The sequence below is a fragment of the Heterocephalus glaber genome, unplaced genomic scaffold, assembly GCF_053883595.1.
Source record: "Heterocephalus glaber isolate CG9 unplaced genomic scaffold, H.glaber_assembly_v1.0 deba00000122, whole genome shotgun sequence".
NCBI lineage: Eukaryota > Metazoa > Chordata > Mammalia > Rodentia > Bathyergidae > Heterocephalus > Heterocephalus glaber.
This window is the reverse complement of record NW_028258138.1, coordinates 57,445,978-57,466,718: the sequence shown is the minus strand read 5'-3', so window position 1 is coordinate 57,466,718 and position 20,741 is coordinate 57,445,978. Positions and strand designations below refer to the sequence as shown.

The window sequence follows — 20,741 nt, the reverse complement described above, 5'->3', positions numbered from 1 at the left end:
CCATTTTTGGATTGGGTCTTTGAAGTTGGGGGGGTCTGATTTTTTTCAATTCTTTATATAGTCTAGTTAGTAGACCTTTGTCTGAGGTACAGCTGCTAAATATTTTTTCCCACATTGTGGGTTGTCTCTTAGCTCTGTTGGTGGTTTCTCTTGCAATGCAGAGGCTTTTTAATAAGATGAGATCCCAGTTGTTGATTCTTTGTGCTAGTTCCCGAGCTACTGAGGTTTTGCTCATAAAGTCTTTTCCTATGCCAATGTCTTCAAAAGTTCTACCTAACTTATCTTACAGCAAGTTTAGTGTTTCTGTCTTAATATTTAGATCTTTAATCTACTTCGATCTTAGTTTAGTACACGGTGATAGGTATGGGTCTAGTTTTAATCTTTGGCAGGTTGAAATCCAATTTTACCAACACAATTTATTAAATAGGCTATCTTTCCTCCAATGAGGGTGGTTGGCTCCTTTATCAAAGATAAGGTGGCTGAGTATGTCTGGAGTTGTTTCTGCATCTTCTAATCTATTCCACTGATCCTCAGGTCTGTTTCTTTGCCAGTACCACGCTGTTTTTATCACAGTAGCTTTGTAGTATAGTTTCAAGATGGGGATTGTGATACCCCTTGCCATGTCTCTGTTGCTTAGAACTGCTTTGGCTATTCTAGGTCTCCTCTGGTTCCAAATGAATTTTTAGATTGTTTTCTCTAATTCTGTGAAGTATATTGTTGGAATTTCAATCGGCATTGCCTTAAATCTATATAGTAGTTTTAGAAGTATGGCCATTTTCACTATATTGGTTCTTCCTACCCAGGAGCAAGGGATGTCTTTCCATTTTCTTATATCCTCTTCAATCTCTTTTTTCAGAGTGCTGCAGTTTTCAGTGTAGCGGTCTTTTGCTTCCTTTGTTAGATTGATTCCTAGATATTTCGTTTTATGGGGTGCTATTGTAAAAGGAATTGTTTCCCTAATTTCTCCCTCAGTGAGTCTGTTATTTGTGTACAAGCAGTCTATTGTTTTTTGAGTGTTGACCTTGTTTCCAGCTACTCTACTGAATCTGTCAATTAAGTCTAGAAGACTTTTAGCAGAGTTTTTTGGGTCTTCTTTGTAAAGTATCATATCATCAGCAAATAATGACAGTTTAACTTCTTCCTTTCCTATCTTTATTCCTTCTATTTCTTTCCTTTTTTGAGAGAAAAAGGGCTGTGGCTAATGTTTCCAGAACTATATAGAACAGGAGTGGTGATAGTGGGCATCTTTGTCTTGTTCCTGATTTTAGCATGAAAATTTTCAGGTTTTGACCATTTAGTATCATGTTGGATGTTGGTTTTTCATAGATAGCCTTTATCAGGTTGACATAAAGACCTTCTATTCCAACCCTATTTTCTGTAGGGTTTTTATCATGAATGGGTGTTGGATTTTGCCAAAGGCTTTTTCTACATCTATTGCGATGACCATATGGTTTTTGTCCTTGGCTCTGTTAATATAGTGTATTACATTTATTGATTTACGTATGTTGAACCATCCTTGCATCCCTGGGATAAATCTGACTTGGTCAGGGTGTATGATTTTCTTGATGACCCTCTGTATTCTGTTTGCCAGGATCTTGTCAAGGAATTTTGCATCTATGTTCATTACGAAGATTGGCCTGTAGTTCTCTTTTTGGGTTGGGTCTTTTTCTGGTTTTAGAATCAAAGTAACATTTGCTTCCAGGAATGAATTTGGAAGTATTACTTCCCTTTCAATTTCCTTGGTGAGTTTAAAGAGTAATGGCGATAATTATTCTTTAAATGTCTTACAGAATTCAGCAGTGAAGCCATCAGGACCTGGGCTTTTCTTTGTTGGTTAATTTTGTATTACATTTTCAATTTCACTCATTGCAATTGGGGTACTTAGAATTTCTTTATCTTCTTCATTTAACTTTGGCAATTCATATGTTTCTAGGAATCTGTCCATTTCCTCTGTGTTTTCCATTTTATTAGATACAGGTTCTCAAAGTAGGTATTGATGATCCTCTGAATTTCTGCTGGGTCTGTTGTGAATTCACCTTTTTCATTCTTAATTGCATGGATTTGAGCCTTTTCTTTCCTTTTTTTTGATAAGGTTGGCTAAAGGTTTATCAATTTTATTTATTCTTTCAAAAAACCAACTCTTTGAGTCATTGATTTTTTTATCTTTCTCTTAGTTCCCACTGCATTGATTTCTGCTCTCATCTTTATAATTTCCTCTCGTAAGAACTTTGGGTTTGTTATGCTCTTCTTTTTTCTAGGAGCTTGAGGTTCTGCATTAGGTTATTGAGTTCCCTCTATCTTCCTAATATGGGCATTCACTGCTATGAATTTCCCCCATAGAACTGCTCTCATTGTGTCCCACAGATTCCTGTATATTATACTGGCATTATCATTTACTTGTAGAAACTGTCTAATTTCTTCTTTAATTTCCTCTGTGGCCCATTGGTTGTTCAGGAGGGTGTTGTTCAATTTCCATGTGTTTGTGGAGGTTTTGCAGTTTCTTATGCTATTGATCTCCAATTTTATTGCACTATGGTCTGATGATATACAGGGGGTAACTTCAATTTCTTACATTTACTTACACATGACCATGAGCTAGCATGTGGTCTATTTTATAGGATGACCCATGTATAGCTGAAAAGAATGTGTATTATGATTTTGTGGGGTGGAACACTCTGTAAACATCTATTACATCCATTTGTTCAATAGATTGGTTTAGTTCTAGAATTTTGTTGTTAATTTTTTGTATAGATGATCTGCCTATTTGTGATAGTGGGGCATTGAGGTCCCCCACTATAATTGTATTAGTGCTTATTTGGTTTTTCATGTCCATTAATATTTGTTTTGTATACTTGGGGGCATTCGTATTTGGTGCATGTATATTTGTGATTGTTATCTCTTCCTCTTTGATTGTTCCCTTCACAAGGATCTAGTGACCATCTTTGTCTCTCTTACTTAGTTTTGGTTTGAAATCTACTTTGTCTACAAATAAGATTGCTACCCCTGCTTTATTCTGGGTTCCTATCATGTGGAGAACAGTTTTCCATCCTTTTACTTTCAGTCTATGAATTTCTTTTTGAGTTAGGTGTCTTTCTTGTATATTGTTGGATTTTGCTTCTTAATCCATTCTGCCAGTCTATTTCTTTTGATTGGTGAATTGATGCCATTAATATTGATGGTTATAATTGTTAGATATTGATTCATCCTTGTCATGGTGTTTTACTTTTGTTGGCTCTTTTATTTCTAATTTTTCCCCCTTTCTCTTTAGTTTGTTACCTTGCCTGGTGGCTTCCCTCTGTTGGGCCTCATAGAATTGTGACCTTCATTATCTTTTTTTAGTATATTCTTTAGAATTGTTTGGAGTGCTGGTTTGGTGTTCATGAAATTTCTCAGGTGCTCTTTGTCATGGAAGTATCTAATTTCCCCATCAATTTTGAAAGATAATTTTGCAGGATACAACAGTCTAGGTTGGAAGTTATTTTCTTTTAAGGCTTCAAATACTTCACTCCAGGCTCTCCTTGACTTGAAGGTTTGTGTTGAGAAGTCTGCTGTGGTTCTGATAGGCTTTCCTTTGTAGGTGATTTGTTTCTTTTCTCTAATTGCTTGTAGGATTTTGTTCTTCTGTTGAGTTTCTGGGATCTTGACTGTTATATGTCTAGTAGATTTTTCTGATCGTGGCTAGTTGGAGTTCTATATGCCTCACTTATGTGTATGTCCAATTCTCTACTTCTTCTACCTGGGAAGTTTTCTACTATTACTTCCGTGAACAGTTTTTTTATGTAAATTGTACTTGCTCCTCTTTTTTCGTGGACTCCTAGCAGTCTTATGTTATTCTTTTTTGCATCATCTAGCAGCTGCTGGATTGATTTCTCGTGGTCCCTCACTATTTTTAAGAAATCTCTGTTTTCAGAGTGTTCCACCCCAAAAAATCAGAATACACATTCTTCTCAGCTGCACATGGGTCATTCTCCAAAATAGACCACATATTCACACATGGAACATGTTTAAGTAAGTGCAAAGGAAGTGAAGTTATCCCCTGTATATTATCAGACCATACTGTGATGAAACTGGAGATCCATAGCAAAAGAAACTCAAAAAATTTCATAAACACGTGGAAATTGAACACACTTCTGAATAACCAATGGGTCACAGAGGAAATTAAAGAAGAAATCAGACAGTTCCTTCAATTAAATGACAATGACAATACAACATATCGGAATCTATGGGACACAATGAAAGCAGTCTTACAAGGGAAATTCAGAGCAGTGAATATGCATATTAGGAAAACAGAACAAGCTCAATTAAACAACCTGATGCTGAACCTCAAGCTTCTAGAAAAAGAAGAGCAGGACAACTCCAAAGCTCATACAAGGGAGGAAATTATAAAGATCAGAGGAGAAATCGATGCAATGGAGACTAAGAGAACGATACAAAAAATCAATGAAGCCAAGAGTTGGTTCTTCGAAAAAATCAACAAAACTGACAAACCTTTAGCCAACCTTGTCAGAAAAAGGAAAGAAAAGGCCCAAATCCATGCAATTAGGAAAGAAAAGGGTGAAATTACAACAGACCCAGTAGAAATCCAGAGGATCATCAATACCTACTTCCAGAACCTATACGCCAATAAGATGGACAACACAGACAGATTCCTAGATACATATGAATTACCAAAGTTGAATGAAGAAGACCTAAAAATTCTGAACAACCCAATATCAACCAATGAAATTGAAAATGTAATTAAAAACTTATCAACTAAGAAAAGCCCTGGTCCTGATGGCTTCACTGCTGAATTCTACAAGACATTTAGAGAGGAACTGCTGCCACTACTGTTTAAACTCTTCAATGAAATTGAAAGGGAAGCAATACTCCCAAATTCATTCCTGGAAGCAAGCATCACTTTGATCCCCAAAGCAGAGAAAGACCCAACTGAAAAAGAGAACTACAGGTCAATCTCACTAATGAACATAGATGCAAAAAACCTTAATAAGATACTAGCAAACAGAATGCAGAAGATCATCAAGAAGATCATACACCCTGATCAAGTGGGATTCATCCCAGGGATGCAGGGATGGTTCAATATATGAAAATCAATCAATGTAATACACTATATCAATAGAGCCAAGGACAAAAACCATATGATTATCTCCATAGATGCAGAAAAAGCATTTAACAAAATCCAACATGCATTTATGATAAAAACCCTACTAAAAATTGGAATAGATGGTCTCTACCTCAAACTGATAGAAGCCATCTATGAAAAACCAACAGCCAATATCATACTAAATGGTCAAAACCTGAAATCCTTCACACTCAAATCAGGAACAAGACAAGGATGTCCACTATCACTGCTCTTGTTCAATATAGTTCTGGAAACATTAGCCACGACAATTAGACAAGAGAAAGAAATAAAAGGAATAAAGATAGGTAATGAAGAAGTCAAATTGTCATTATTTGCAGATGACATGATACTCTATATAGAAGACCCCAAGAACTCCACCAAAAGTCTTCTAGACTTAATAACCAAATTCAGTCAAGTAGCTGGTTACAAGGTCAACACACAAAAATCAATAGCTTTCCTCTACACCAATGACAGACTCACTGAGAGAGAAATAGGGCAAATAATTCCATTCACAATAGCATCCAAAAAACTCAAATACCTAGGAATCATCCTAACAAAAGAAATCAAAGACCTCTTCTCTGATAACTATGGCACTCTGAAAAGAGAGATTGAAGATGATATCAGAAAATGGACAGACATCCCCTGCTCCAGGGTAGGAAGGATTAATATGGTGAAAATGGCCATACTTCCAAAACTGCTATATAGATTTAATGCAATTCCAATTGAGATCCCAGCAGCATACTTCATAGACCTCGAGAAAACAATCCAAAAATTCATTTGGAATAAGAAGAGACCCAGAATAGCAAAAGCAATTCTAGGTAACAGAGACATGGCAGGGGGTATCACAATCCCCAACCTGCAACTCTACTACAAACCTACTGTGATAAAAACAGCATGGTACTGGCAAAGAAACAGACCTGAGGACCAGTGGAACAGATTAGAAGATGTAGAAACAACGCCAGACACATTCAGCCACCTCATCTTCGATAAAGGAGCCAAACACCCTCACTGGAGGAAAGATAGCCTCTTTAATAAATGGGGCTGGAAAAATTGGGCTTCAACTTGCCAAAGATTAAAACTAGACCTATATCTCTCACCATGCACTCAACTAAAATCAAAATGGATTAAAGATCTAAATATTAAAATAGAAACTCTGAACCAGTTGGAACAGAGGTTAGGTAGAACCCTTGAAGACATCAGTGTAGGAAAAGATTTTATGAACAAAACCTCAGTTGCCTGTGAACTAGCACAAACAGTCAACAAATGGGATCTCTTCTTATTAAAAAGCTTCTGCACAGCAAGAGAAACCACCAGCAGTGTGAAGAGACAACCCACAATGTGGGAAAAAATCTTCACCTGCTTTTCCTCAGACAAAGGTCTACTATCTCGAATCTATAAAGAACTTAAAAAGATGAGACCTCCCAAATTTAAAGACCCAATCCAAAAATGGGCATCTGAAATGAACAGACATTTCTCAGACAAAGAAGTAGAAATAGGAAACAAATACATGAAAAAATGTTCAACATCACTTGTCATTCAAGAGATGCAAATGAAAACAATGCTGAGATTCCACTTCACTCCAGAAAGAATGACTGCTATCATTAAATTAACCAACAAATGCTGGTGGGGCTGTGGGGAAAGAGGAACCCTGCTCCACTGTTGGTGGGAGTGTAGACTGGTGCAAGCACTGTGGAAATCAGTATGGAGATACCTCAAAGAACTAGGACTGGAAGTCCCATTTGACCCTGCTATTCCACTGCTGGGGATCTTCCCCAAAGAATTAAAAGAATCATACCACAGTGATATATGTGCACCCATGTTCATAGCAGCACAGTTTGTAATAGCTAAAACTTGGAAACAGCCCAAATGCCCATCAACTGGAGACTGGATAAAGAAAATGTGGTTTTTTAATAAAATGGAGTACTACTCAGCCATAAAAAAGGGAAATTAGAGATATTTATAGCTTAGTGGATGCACATTGAGGTGATACTCTTAAGTGAAATAAACAGGACACCGATGTGTAAATACCAAATAGTTTCTCTGGTGTGAGAAACTGAAAGTGTAAATAAGGACTAAATGTATAATAGGTCATGTGAAATAGGAAGAAAAGGGGCAAAGGGGAAGGAAGTGGGAGGGCTAGGGGAAAGGATAGAAAGGAATGGGATTAATATGAGAAAATGGAAAAATAGGAACAAAATCTTTGTAAATAGGGAGGACTGGAGGGGTAGAAGGGAGGGCTGGGCAAGGGTGAAAAATAAGAATCAAGAGAGAATATGTAAAGGTGCAAATTTCCAATGATGAATATCATTATATTGTATACCTAAAATGTACCAATGATTAGAATGAATAATCGATAATGTAAAATAGGAAGAAAAGGTCCAAAGGGTTAGGGGTAGTGGGAGGGCCAGGAGAAAGGAAAGAAGGGAAAGGAAAAAATGATGAGAAATGGAATAAATGGAAATAAAGTCTTTGTAAATAGGGAAGAGTGGAGGGCATGAAGGGAGGGCTAGGAATGGGGAAAAAATAAGAACCAAGATGCATTATATAAAGGTACAATTCCCAATGAGAAATGTAATTGTGTTGTATACCTACAATATACCAATAAAAGAATTTAATACAAAAAAAAAAGAAATCTCTGTTTTCATGGTCATTAACCACAATCCTGTCTTCTATATCAGATATTCTATCTTCACATTTCCTTAATCTGCTGTGCATACTTTTAATGGAGTTTTTCATCTCCTGGATATCTGTTTGAATCTGTTTCATGGATTCCATTTCTTTCTTATGTTGGGCTATCATGGTTTCCATTTCTTTCTGATGCTGGGCATTCATGGCTTCCAGCATATTCCTGGGCTCATCTATTTTTTTGTCTGTTTCTGTTCTAGAGACTCTAATCATGTCTTTCACTCTGCTCACCACCTCTGTAGTTATCTGGGAGATTATTTCTGCCTTAAATTTTTCTACAGCCTCATTCATCTGTTTTGTTACTTCCTGAGCTATCAGTTCAGGGTGTCCAGGTGATTGATTATCAGACTTTTCCACCTCATTTCCCCCAGAATTTGCCTTTTGTGGGGTGGAAGTCTGAGTTTGTGCCTTGCTTAAATGTCTTTTCATTTTTGTTTTTAGTATTGTCCTTGGTTTAATTCCTGGATTGATATTTTGAAGCTGCTTATTGTAAGTATCTTTGTTGCTTATAGTTAGAACCCTTATAGAATGATTGCTTCTCAGAGGTGACTTCCAGATATACATGGTCTTTAGGTTTTGAGTCTCTAATGGCTCTGAGGCTCTCTCATTTTCATTATACCAGGAAGGACAACTGATTAGATCAATCACAACACCTTAGCCCAAGTGATACAATGAGCAACACCATAGCATCAAGTACATCTTGAAAATGACAATTTGTGGTAATTATTAATCTATCACCTTTAACTGTGTGAATTAAATCAAAATCGAGGACCAACCCAACTTATGTTTATAGTGAATAAACTTTTCAATATACAACTTTACTACAGGATGGGGAATTAGAAGGAGTTGGGAAGGGAGGAATAGGTAGGCATAAGGATAGCGGAAGGTTAGCAGTGAGGCCAGAGGACACAGGCAAGAGAAAGAAAAAGAGAAGAAAAGAAAACTAAAGAAGAAATATGAATTAGGGCCAGAACAGGAACACAAAGGGAGATGAAGAACTATGTGGGATAGCAGGGGAGTGAGTGAAAGAGAAAAGAAAGAAAAAAGAGAAAAATAAACATTTGAAAAGAGTAGAAAAAGAAAAAAAACTTTTAAATAAGAGCAAAAAAATACTAACAATAATTTTGAAAATAACAAATAAAAGATAAAAATGATGGGCCTCCTTCAGGGTATGTCTCTGCTGTCACAATAGACAACTTTGGCAGCACTGTGCAGATACAAGTCAATGAGCCTCAGCAAGCCAGTCACAGACCTGTGAAATTCAAGCAGATTTCTGCCTGTAAGTCCCAAGTTGAGCTCCCTATTCTCCTGCCAGGTTGAACTCTGCAAGGCTCTACTGCAGGTTCCAGCTGTCCTTCCCCTGAAGATAGTCCAGGTTCCGATGATATTGACTTTCTTATTCATAATAATTTTATCTCTGCTTGGATTTTTCCATAATTTCCAGTGAAGTTTAACAATTTCTTTATAAAGATAGGGGTAGATTTATTCCTGGGCACTACGTATTATTTGTTACTGGGTTTATTGTTTGCTTTTTTATCTTCAGTAACTTTTTGTTTTTTGGATTTCATTTTTTATTTATTTATTTTTGGTACTGGGGATCGAACTCAGGTCCTTGATCCTGCGAGGCAGGTGGCAGAACCACTGAGCTAAATCCCTGGCCATCTTCAATAACTTTTAATTAGCTTGGATATGATATATGGCAAACTCATTGAGCTGTTTTAACTTCTGTAGGTATCCCTAGATTTTTTTCTTAATTATGTCACCTATAGTAGTTTATTCTTCTGCAATACTTACTTCTATTGTTTTTTCTCAGTGTACTGGCTTTGATTTCTAGTATAACTTTAAAGGTGGATGTTTTCACTCAGCTTTAAAAGGGATCCCTTTAATGTTTCACATTTGCCTTTTTTCTTTTTAGTATTGTAGCAGATACTTTTTATTAGATTAAAGGGGTTTAGACATGTCACCCAGAATATACTGCTACAGCATACTGATTGTTTTGAGCTGATAGTACTTGAGAAATATCAGATGCAGAAAGGACCATCTCTGAACTTGCCCTTCCACCTAAAAACAGGTCAAACAGTTTCCAATGGGAGATGCCTCCCTGTATCGGGAAGAAAATAGCATTTTAATCACTGGACACTAGGAGTTGATGCTGAAATGAATCTGTACAAGCCAATCCATTAAAATAACCCTTATCTTCCATTAATGTCAACCACATATTTCCTAGTCATTTTTCCCCACTTTATCACCCCCAGAAACTTAAACCTCTTTTCTTTTCCTTTGTCTTGCTTCTTTTTTTTTTGTACTGGGGATTGAACCTGGGACCTTGCGCTTGCGAGGCAGGTGGCAGAACCACTGAGTTAAATTCCCGGGCCTGTCTTGCTTCTTCTCTAAAACTTTATTATTTTCTATATTTTAAAAAAATGGTATGCAAGCTTTTCTGGGTTTTTATTTTTCCTATAAAATGTCCTAGTCTCACATAAAAATATTAAATAAAAGTTATGTGTTTTCTCCTATTAAACTATATCAATTTAATTCTCAGACCCAGCCATGGAACTGAAGATACTAAAATGGGGTTTTTTTCCTTATATCTTCAAAGAAGTTTTCTTTAATTAATTTTGTCTAAGTTTTTAACATCTCATATGGGTAGTGTTTAGCCATTTAGTACATAAAGCAGGTATCTTAGCCTGTTTTCTGTTGCTATAACAGAGTACTCAAGACTAGGTAATTTATAAAGAAAAGTTTACTGGGGCTCATGGTTCTGGAGGCTAGGAAGTCCAACAGCATGGCCCTGGCATCTGCCTAGGTTTTGGCAAGGGCCTCATCCTGCATCAACTCCATGACAGAAAGCAGAAGGAAAGTAAACATATGTGGAAAAGAGAAAAATGAGCCAAATCTCCACTATAGCTAACCTAGTCCTACTAGAAAAAACCATCAATACATTCATGAGAGCTTTGCCCCATCACCCACAGACTTCCCTACTGGGCCACATCTTCCAACATTGCCAAGATTCAACCTCGGTTTTGGTGGGAACAAACTATATTCAGACCATAGCATCAGTTTATTCTTTAAGCTTGGTTGATTTTCTCTTATATTTGGAGATGCATCTTCTAGAAAGCCTTCCTCTATCTCTGCATTTGCCCCCTTTTTACCCTGAGCCCTGGTAAGCACCTTTCCAGGAAATCCATTTAGCTTGTCAGCTTTGATTGAGATTCTGTTTAGTTTTCAGAGATTATCTTGTTCACAGAAAGACCTTAAGAGTTTTAAAAACTACCTTCAATCATTTCACAGATGGTTTACAAGAAATAAAAGTCAATGTCAGATGCTCAGCTATGAAGTGTCAATTCAGTATTGCCAAGGATAAACTAAGATTCTTTGCAGAAAGTATGAACATGCCTCAACATTCCATTCGCTTTAAGCTCTAGCTAACTCTTTTGTCAATGAATGAGCTAGTTCTGCATAAGACAAAAAAGCCCTATTGCAAATGTACTCCAAGGTGTCTAAGTGGCTGAGACCACTAGAAAAGGATTTGAGTCTGCATCCTCACCCACGAAGGAAACTACTACCATTAAGAAAAAGGCCTTTTGGTGTGTAACCAATTATTATGGCTTGTATTTAGATGTCCCCCCAAAGCCTCATGCAGTCATAAGTGAGGCTTTTCAGAGGTGGCTAGATCTAGAGTGTGTGGTACTGCTATTGATTCATGGTGCAATGCTAGGATTAAGGATGCTGGGATAAAGGGTGATTACTAAATCAGTCCACTGATTCATTTGGCACCTGCCCTAAGCCTGGTAGCCTAGATAGAAAATAAAGGGGGCAGAAAGAAGCTGCTATTGTCATTTCCTTGCTTGCTTTGCTACCTTCTGCCTGCCATGAACTGTCCCTCTGCAATGCCCCTCTGCCATGCTACCCTGCCTTCTAGCAAGCCAGCCACGGACTGAAACCCTACAAACTCCGAGCCAAAATAAACTTTGCCTCTTTTAAGTCTGGGGTGTTGAATATTTTGTCTCAGCAGCAAGAAAAGTAACTAAGAAACCAACTATTATGGGTAAACAAGGCATCAGTAAAAATTATTCCTAAACCTTATAAAAATGAATGATATTTCAGTGTTCTTTTCCAATATTTTTTCCCCCTGTGGGAAAACATACCGTGTTGAAAAGTTGGCTTTTCTTTTCTTTCATTCTCTTTGTGCCAAAGTTACTGGGGACACTTTATTCTTTAGTCTTCTTTTTTTTCTTCACACTTAAAGGGAAAAATTTCTTTATATTGCTTCCAAGCCTGGCTGAGTCAGTACTGTAACTGGGAAGAAAATGGCTAGATTCTGGGAGAAGTTTTATTTCCATGCAAGTGAAAATACATACATTGCTGGGAGGTTTCCTGACAGTCAAAAAGCAGTGTTTGACTATTTCTGACTGTGTGTTACATAACTTTCTGAAAATGTCAGAACATCTTACGTAGGCTGCATGAACAACTATCACCCTCAGTGTAACCAATTCAACTCTAAAATCTGAGAGCCTTTGAAGGTATTTTAAAGACCATGTGTGGCTTGATAGTTAATCAAGCATCCCAAAATATATATCTAAATTTTATCTGTTTTTGATCTTAAAAAGCTATACACCTATCTTGTACCCTGTAAATTATACAGGTATCTTCCCTTGCCCTCCAGGTTGCTGGGTGTACATGTGTTCAGAAGGGGATCACTGGTCTAAGAGGCCTAAGGAACGACTCACTTGGCAGTGAGGTAGACACAGTTTTCTCCCTTATTTTTACTAAAAGGAAGTAACTAATGACTCAAACGTCATTTATGGAAGAAGCAATTCTCAATGGGCATCTCCCTTGGGGTTATTTTCTTCACAAATCAGTAATTTTATGTATGCCTTTCATTTGATGAATAAAAAGTGATATTTGCATTTTATCACTGATATTTTTATTAGTATTAGAAACAAATTATTTTTTTAGAGACAAATTATTAGTAGTCTGATTTAAATGAAAAGTGTGCTGCAGAATTTTCCTTCTAACAAAACCACAGAGATTTACGGGTACATTTCAAATTTCAGTTACGTCAAATATGTGACTTCTATTTTCTGAGGCAGATAGAAGAGCTCAGGGATCCCTTAAAAGTCACATTATAAACACAATCACATGTTCAACCTCTTGCCTTAACTTAGCTTCTTTCCAGAAACATCCAAGCACCTACCATTTATCTCATTTTTTATGTAGCTGTTAGAAAAATTGCTTGGTGCATAAATCTTCTGAGAACTGCAAAGTTGGGTCACACTTGTGGTCCATTAGGTTAGGTCCACTTTCTTGCATTTTCTAGGTCAACAGCTGCTGAATACAGTGGTGAAACTGTCTTTAGTTACACCACATAAATTCCCTATAAGATAGTCTCTTTGTTGCATTTAGGGAAGTACTCCAAAACTTTACATCACACACAATGGGCTAGAAACAGATTAAGCAGCAGGATGTGAACTTAGTATTCTTGTTTTTGAAGTAGAGTAGAACAAAACCTTCCTAATGCTGCTGTTTCTTGCTCATCTTCTATCTTGTCTCCTACCCCCTCTCAACCAATTCCATACTGTACTTTCTTAGCACTGGAGTGATAGCAGGCATGTAATAATGCTCATTGTGAAATACAGCATTACCTAATGCATTACCTATTAAGTATCTTTTTTAATTTTGTTGGGAAATTTCTAAGGTAAAGTGAAACTAATGATAACGACTATCACTACAACTACAAAAACTTTCAATTTTGAGAAAATAAAAGAAGGAATGGGTGGCCTAGCTTCGTCCCCCATACTGCGCAACTTCGCTTCTCTTGAATCTTTTGTTAACCGCTACCAGGTGCCCAGATGTCCGCTCAGCTGCCTGGGTTAACCAGCAGGATTCGCGCCAGCCAAGTATCTACCGCCAGGTAAGCAAAGACCCTCCCACCGCCCCGTGCCTAAAACAAAGCTGGAGGAGCCCGGCCAGAGGCCACGCCTCCACAGGGGCGGTATTTCCCTCTAGGCCCTCCCTAAAATGAGGAGTAAAGGGCGGGCATGGTGTGACGTCACGAAGCATTTCCCCACCCCCACCCCCACCCCGGTTGGAGGCCTATAGAAGAAACCTGAAGGGCGGGAATGAGGCGGGGTCTAGTTTCCTTGGTGACCGGTTCCCTGCGGTCGCCTGGTAACGGGTCGCTGCGGAGGCGCTAGTGGCTGCAGCTCAGGCGGCATAGGCCGCGGAGGTCTCAGGGCCCGGACACTCACAGCCTGGCTCTTTCTGTCTGTGCTGCAATGGCTGCCGCCACAGCCGTGGTCACGCCGTCGGGTTTGGAGGATGGGGTGACTCGGTCTCATGGCGAAGGGGCCGGGGAGGCGGTGGTGGAGCGCGGGCCCGGCGCGGCCTACCACATGTTCGTGGTGATGGAGGACTTGGTGGAGAAGCTGAAGCTGCTCCGCTACGAGGAGGGACTCCTCCGGAAGAGCAACCTGAAGCCCCCGTCCAGGTGGGTGCCCACGTCTCCCAGCGCCCTGTGCTGGCTGGGCCCTGGGGAGATGCCTTCCTCGGTCTCGCTGGAAACACTGAGCGCAGATTAGTAAATCCTGGTCTCCATCTTCCCTGGCTGGGAAGGCAGGCACTTCGCTAGAAACTTGGCGCGGAGTGCAGGGGAGCGCATGGAGTGCGTGGCGCTCCGATTGGGTCTTTTAGGAGAGAAAGTAAACAAGGCTTGGAACGGCAGGGCAGAGAGGAATGGAAAACAGCCTGCCTACTCTTTAAAACACACAAAACACAATGTTACAAAAGTAATAAAAATACCCACTGCAGAAAAACAGGAAACTAGAAAAATACCAACATGCCCCATACTCTGATCGCTAGGGCTGAATGCCCTTATCATTTAGATGCGTTTCTAAGGCCCCCTCCCCAACCCCCGCCTTTGCTGGACCTTGTCCTCACCATGGCCACCTGGGACCTTAATGAGGCGCGCTTTGTATGCAGTTGGTAAACTTGAGCACTAGTTGCTGTGGTTTAAAAGACATCTGCCTTTGCAGTAACAGTACTCTCAGAAATAGAGAAGTAGAGAAAACAAATGAAATGATAAATGTTGGAATTAGCTTATTATAGAACTAAGTGTCTGCACTTTGCCGGTGGGGGGGAAGCTAACTATATTGTAAAGCGCCTCGGTTGCTTAGTGCGTTACTGTAGTTGCTGAGATAATGGACAGCTGGCTATTTTTCTTCAAATCACTGTAGTTTAGTGATAGCCAGATCAGTAAGTTTTATTGCTTCCTGTAGGTATTAAAGTTTCCTTCACTTTAATACCTACATTTGTTTAATTTATTCTGTCAGAGAAAATATTAAGAATCTAGAATACTGTCTTTTAATATTTACAGGTGGGTTCAAATCATTTTCCTTGGCAGTTTTGATCTCATTCCTTTGCTCTCTTTCAGTAATTTGAATTGAATGATATGTAGGCTTTCTGTGAACTGTACATGTCACTAAGTTAGTCCATAATAGAAGAGTTACAAGAAAAAGTAGTTCAGCTTGATCGATGATAGCAAAGGTAGGATGGGGATTATTGCTTAAAATGAATTGATCATAATAATATAGACAAGCCCATTTTCTGTGTTAATAAAAATATATTATTTTTTCCAAACATATAGCTTCTAGGTTATAATTAAGATCATCTCTGTACTGTTTCCTCATGGGTTAGAGCAGGATACTTTGAGTCATGGGTTTGTATGGAGATACCCTACCTAGACCAGTGGTTCTCTTCAGTGTGAGCATCAGTTTCAGCCTCACTTGGGAATTTAGAATGAAATTCCTCGGGCCTTTTCCCAGGGTGTACCTTTTCAGAAATTCTAGGGGTGGGGCCAGCAGTCTGTGTTTTATCAAGCCTTCTGTGATTTGGAGGCACAGTAATGTTTGAGAACTACTGTCCTAGGTCTACAGTATCAGCATCGATTCCTCTGTCCTTGACTTATCAGTTAATAAGGGAAAAAATGAGTTGGTGTTGAGTGGGTGCTTTGAAAGGGTTGTAAGCATCTACCTGGAGAGGGACTTCATGACCTTTTTTCTTTCCAGCTTTTTTTTGTCTTCTAGAATATTTACACTTATCCTAAAGGAAAAAGTTTGAATCAGTAGACCACTGATTCATAGGATAGTGGTTTACTAGCTGTATGTTTTATAAACATATAACTACATGAAGAAAGCAAAATAAGATCTTTGACCAAACTGACTTGAATGTTGTTGCTAACAAGTTTTATTTCTATCATGTTTTGTTATAAAACACACTGATACTCCAGCTATCTCCAGTAGAGAAGGGGACTTAGCAGAATCAACAATTATTCATCAGACTGGGAATGTGAAAGAGTTCCTAATCCTGACTGCACCCTAGAACTATGTAGAAAATTTTTGGAATCCACCTATACTGGGGTTCCACTACCAGAAGCTATGATCCATTGATGTAAGAAGTAGCCAGTATATTGTCCAGGTAGCAATATTTTTGGACGCTATCAGTTATTTTGAATATGCAACCAAGATGAAAGCAACTGTTTAACGTAGCCGATAGGGATAGGTTAGAAACAGTAAAACTGAATACTGAATAGTCTTCAAGGTCTTTTTTAAACTGAGAGTCCCAAAATTCCAAATTATTATTTTCATTATTATTATTTCCAAATTCTTAATTAAGTGATTTTGGAAAAGTTTCACATGCTTTGTCTTCTAACATGCACTACATTTCCTGGATATCAGGCCTTTGATTTAATATTTTGTGTATAATAGTAATTGTCCTACTCCTGTTGATTCAAAACTTTAGTGTGAGTGCTATACATTACTGGACACTTCAGAGTGAATTATCAATGTCTTTTGATTTGAAGGCCATGGTCTGGGAAGGATTCTTTAGCAATTTTGGACTTGGCTCCAGTAGTTATTAGAGAATTATTTGCATTATTTCACATTCCCCATCCTCTTTTGTTTTGAAACAGACACTATTTTGCTCTCCCTACCAACCCTGGTGAACAGTTCTACATGTTTTGCACTCTTGCTGCTTGGCTGATTAACAAAGCAGGACGTCCCTTTGAGCAGCCTCAAGAGTATGATGATCCTAATGCAACGATATCGAACATATTATCTGAACTTAGATCATTTGTAAGTGCAAACACTCTTCTTTCTGCAAGTTATGAATTTTAATATTGGTAATTCAATAACAAATGTTAGCCTTTTAGATGACTCCTCTGGGTGCGTGTGTGTGTGTACTTGTGTGTACAATTCTCTAAATTTTTTTTTCTGGTAAAACTTCAGAGTGGTTAATATTATAGCATTAATGCCATTTCTGAAATACCTTTTATAAGCCAAAGTAATAATATTTTTCTTAATCTTGGTAAGTCTCAGAGGTAAATTTATGAGTGGTTAGTTCTTTCTCTAAAAGAATGATAAAAGACTGATGTTGATACAGTTTTCATTTTGAAAGAGAACTTTTGACTTAATAGACCATGATAGCAGTTGTACTTTTCATTTCTGACTTTTCCTAGAGAAAAGAAATAAGACACTTTTAGCACAAATGTTACTAATTTTTGACAAGTGAATCACTCAGTTCCTCATATAGTTGTTTAAATGATACAAGGGGTGATCAAATGGTGAACATTTAAATTTTAAAAATCTATTATAATTAAAGGCACATTGCTATGAATCCCCTCAAAATATTCCCCCTTGCTTCAGACACACTATCCAATTGTTCTTGCCACATTGTGACGTAGTTTTCAGAGTCCTTTGATGTCTTTCCAAAGTGTGATCAAAAATACAGTGAACACTGTTGCCAAAAGCCATTGGCAGTCTTGTAAAAACATTATTTGTGAATCCTTATCCACCTTATTCATTGAATCTGGCACCCTGCGACTTCTAGATCTTCCCAAATGACCATGAAAGGTAAACATTTTGAATCACTTCGTTATAGCAAGGTAGCCACACCAATGCAACTAAAGATACTCATGAAAGAGGACTTCAAAAACTGGTTGGGATAAGTGTATTTGAAGCGAGGGGCAGGAGTTCAAGGGGGATTGATGGCAATTGTCTTTTACTATAATACATTTTTTTGAAGTAAGCATTCGCTGTATTTTTCATCACACTTCATATGTTACTAAGCTAGTAGTTTTTACAGATTTTTTTTCACCCAACATCTGGTACTATGATATAATTAGCTTTTAATTTGGTATTTTTAACAATAAAATGTCTTTATTCTTGTTTTTTAATGTATCAATGGATTAAAAAGACTTAGATGAATTTCTAAGAATGTAATTACAGTTATTTTAAATTATTTGAAAAAGACATATTCATCAGCTCTTTGCTTAAAATATTTTGACATTTAGAGGACAACTAACAATATCTTGTTTATCTTTTATTTTTCAGGGGAGAACTGCAGATTTTCCCCCTTCAAAATTAAAGTCAGGTTATGGAGAGCATGTATGCTATGTTCTTGATTGTTTAGCTGAAGAAGCATTAAAATGTATTGGTTTCACCTGGAAAAGGTAACCATTACCTACCCTGGCAATAGTGACTCTATTTGCATAGCATTTTTCTTGAAGGTGCAGAGCTGTTCAATTGAACTGATAAGAATTGGCTGTTCTAAAATGAAAATGCCACAGGTGATTAAGAAAAGTCAGTAGAGACAAAATTGGAATGTCTGTCTTCAAAACTAGTTGTGAAATAATGTTAGATATTACTTTGCTCCTTCTCTGTTCAAAATCATAGCTATTAAAGGTTTAACTGAGACTGTATCATTGTCAATTTAGGAAAATTTTTTTAAAAGTCTCTTTGTGCATATATTTATATACACAAGCATGGTACATGGATGGGGGTAACTGATAGTTACAGATTTAAGAAAATTAATACAGTACTTTAAAGAGATCCTTTGTGACTAGGCATAATACTAAAGAAGCCAGGTGACATTGTTCATGAATTCTTTCTCTAACATGAAAGTACTTTATTTATGATTATACTGCATTTGTCCTATGGAATTAAAAAACTTTATTTATAAGTCTGGTTTTCTTGCTAGAAATCCTGAAGTTTTCCTTTATACTCTGTGATAGTTTGCATACCACATGGTGCATTACACATCTTCCAAATTCAATAAATTTTGAGCATATAGATGGAACAAGTAAAATCATAAAGTGCCTATTTATTCAAATTATAATTAGAAAATGTACAAATTTCATCATTTGAAGATTAGTATTGTTGATGGGTTAGAATATGGGAGACACTGTGCTAATAAGATGGGCAAGCAGCAATTTTGGGGTTAGAAATAAGTTTTGTAGAAAGAGATGGATAATATTACCTGATGATACTTTCATATCTACTCAGCTATACTCTCTCATCCACTTCTTCTTAGTAAGTACTTGTAAAAACTTCTTTGATTTAGGTTATCATTGGGTTGAACTGTAGGAAAATGTTGGTACTCATCTATTTTTAAACTAGAACATGGCAACTTCATTTGTTGAAAACAAACATTTCCACTTAGAGCAATGTAAGAATGACTACATGATCCATAACACTTCTTTATTAGATTTCAAGAAAAGGTAAGTTATGAGATGTACTGCTCTGTTTACCATTTTGGGGAAATAACTAAATCTATATAGCCTAATATATTCTAACTTCACCAGAAGCTATTCATATTTCAACCATTCTTCAAGTTTGCACTTCCTTTGTTTCTAAGCACATCTTATTCCTGATCTATGGATTGTGACTTGGATAATGTACAGGAACTATGTACATGGGGAAGAATAAAGGAGGAAAGTCGAAAAGAATATATTAGCTATATAATTAGAGACTATATCAGCTATGTAATTACATAGAATTACATTTTATCTACTTATAGATGATAATTTTTATATCTAAATGTACCAAACATCCTAGAACATTACTTTTGAGGTATTATATAATTTTAATTAATGAAAATTTTAAAAATTTATCTTTTAAGAAGATTGATCTGGTTCACAGGGCTTTTCTTAATAGTGTGTTAATTTTGGGTAACACTTTAAGGTATGGATTTGAAAAATAAACCCAAATACATGTGGGTGTTTTTAGATGAGAAATATATGGCATTGATCTTTATGGAGAAATGATTATTCAGAATTAATGTTGGACCACTAATAGGTTTTGGAAATAAGAATAAAACTCATTTTGTATATAAAAATAAACTTCAGACTGATCAAAAATGTAAATGTGAAAATTAAAACTATAGAAATATGTTAGTAATAGGTTAGAAATTTGTTAGGACCAGGTGGGTATAGGGAATGTGGTATGAAGAAAAGCTGTATAATATGTATAATGTTAAATCTAGGTTCTGTGCAAGAAAAAGATGCCAAGTCTATCTAATAAACACTGTAATAGGGGCCAAGGATTTAGCTCAGTTGTGCCGCTGCCTGCCTCACAAGCACAAGGTCCTGAGTTCCATCCCTGGTACCAAAAAGAAAGAAAAATTAAAAATATTTGTTTGGGCTGGGGATTTAGTTCAGTAGTTCCACCACCTGCCTTGCAAGCTCAAGGACCTGAGTTAGATCCCCGGTACCAAAACAAAAAAGAAAACTGTAATAGTCTTGATTGCCAGGATTATAAGTACTACACTAGGGAAGATATTTTCAACACAGGTCAAGCAAACTATTAATTTTCTTAATTTATGAAAAGCCTAAGAAGAATGTATGGAAATGGAGGCATTGTTTTCATTATTGTTGGGAATGTAAATTAAAGAAATATTTTGGAAGCTAATTTTGACAGTATGTAGCTAAACAGTAACATGTGCAAAGTTGTTGGTCTAGCCATTCCATTTGTACAAATGTATTCTAAATGATATACATAAAGATAAAGGTACAAAGATGATTCTTGCAATATTGTTTAGGAAAAATCTAGAAACAACCTCAATGTTTAGCATAGACTGCCACTTTAATTGTGGCACTGCTGTT

The 20,741-nt window shown here is 37.1% G+C and overlaps 2 protein-coding genes across 2 annotated transcripts in view; one reads left to right on the top strand and one right to left on the bottom strand.

The window, feature by feature from the left end:
* The window catches only part of Hhla2 (HHLA2 member of B7 family), a 186,382-nt gene extending 172,187 nt beyond the window's left edge, over positions 1-14,195 (bottom strand). Inside the window, exon 1 of the mRNA XM_087214877.1 lies at positions 14,056-14,195. The gene's annotated coding sequence lies outside the window, so the exon portion shown is untranslated. The remainder of the gene's footprint in view (positions 1-14,055) is intronic.
* The window catches only part of Ift57 (intraflagellar transport 57), a 66,775-nt gene continuing 60,116 nt past the window's right edge, over positions 14,083-20,741 (top strand). Inside the window, exons 1-3 of the mRNA XM_004835762.4 lie at positions 14,083-14,294; positions 16,773-16,935; positions 18,193-18,311. Of these exons, the coding sequence (XP_004835819.1) occupies positions 14,083-14,294; positions 16,773-16,935; positions 18,193-18,311 (494 nt within the window). The remainder of the gene's footprint in view (positions 14,295-16,772; positions 16,936-18,192; positions 18,312-20,741) is intronic.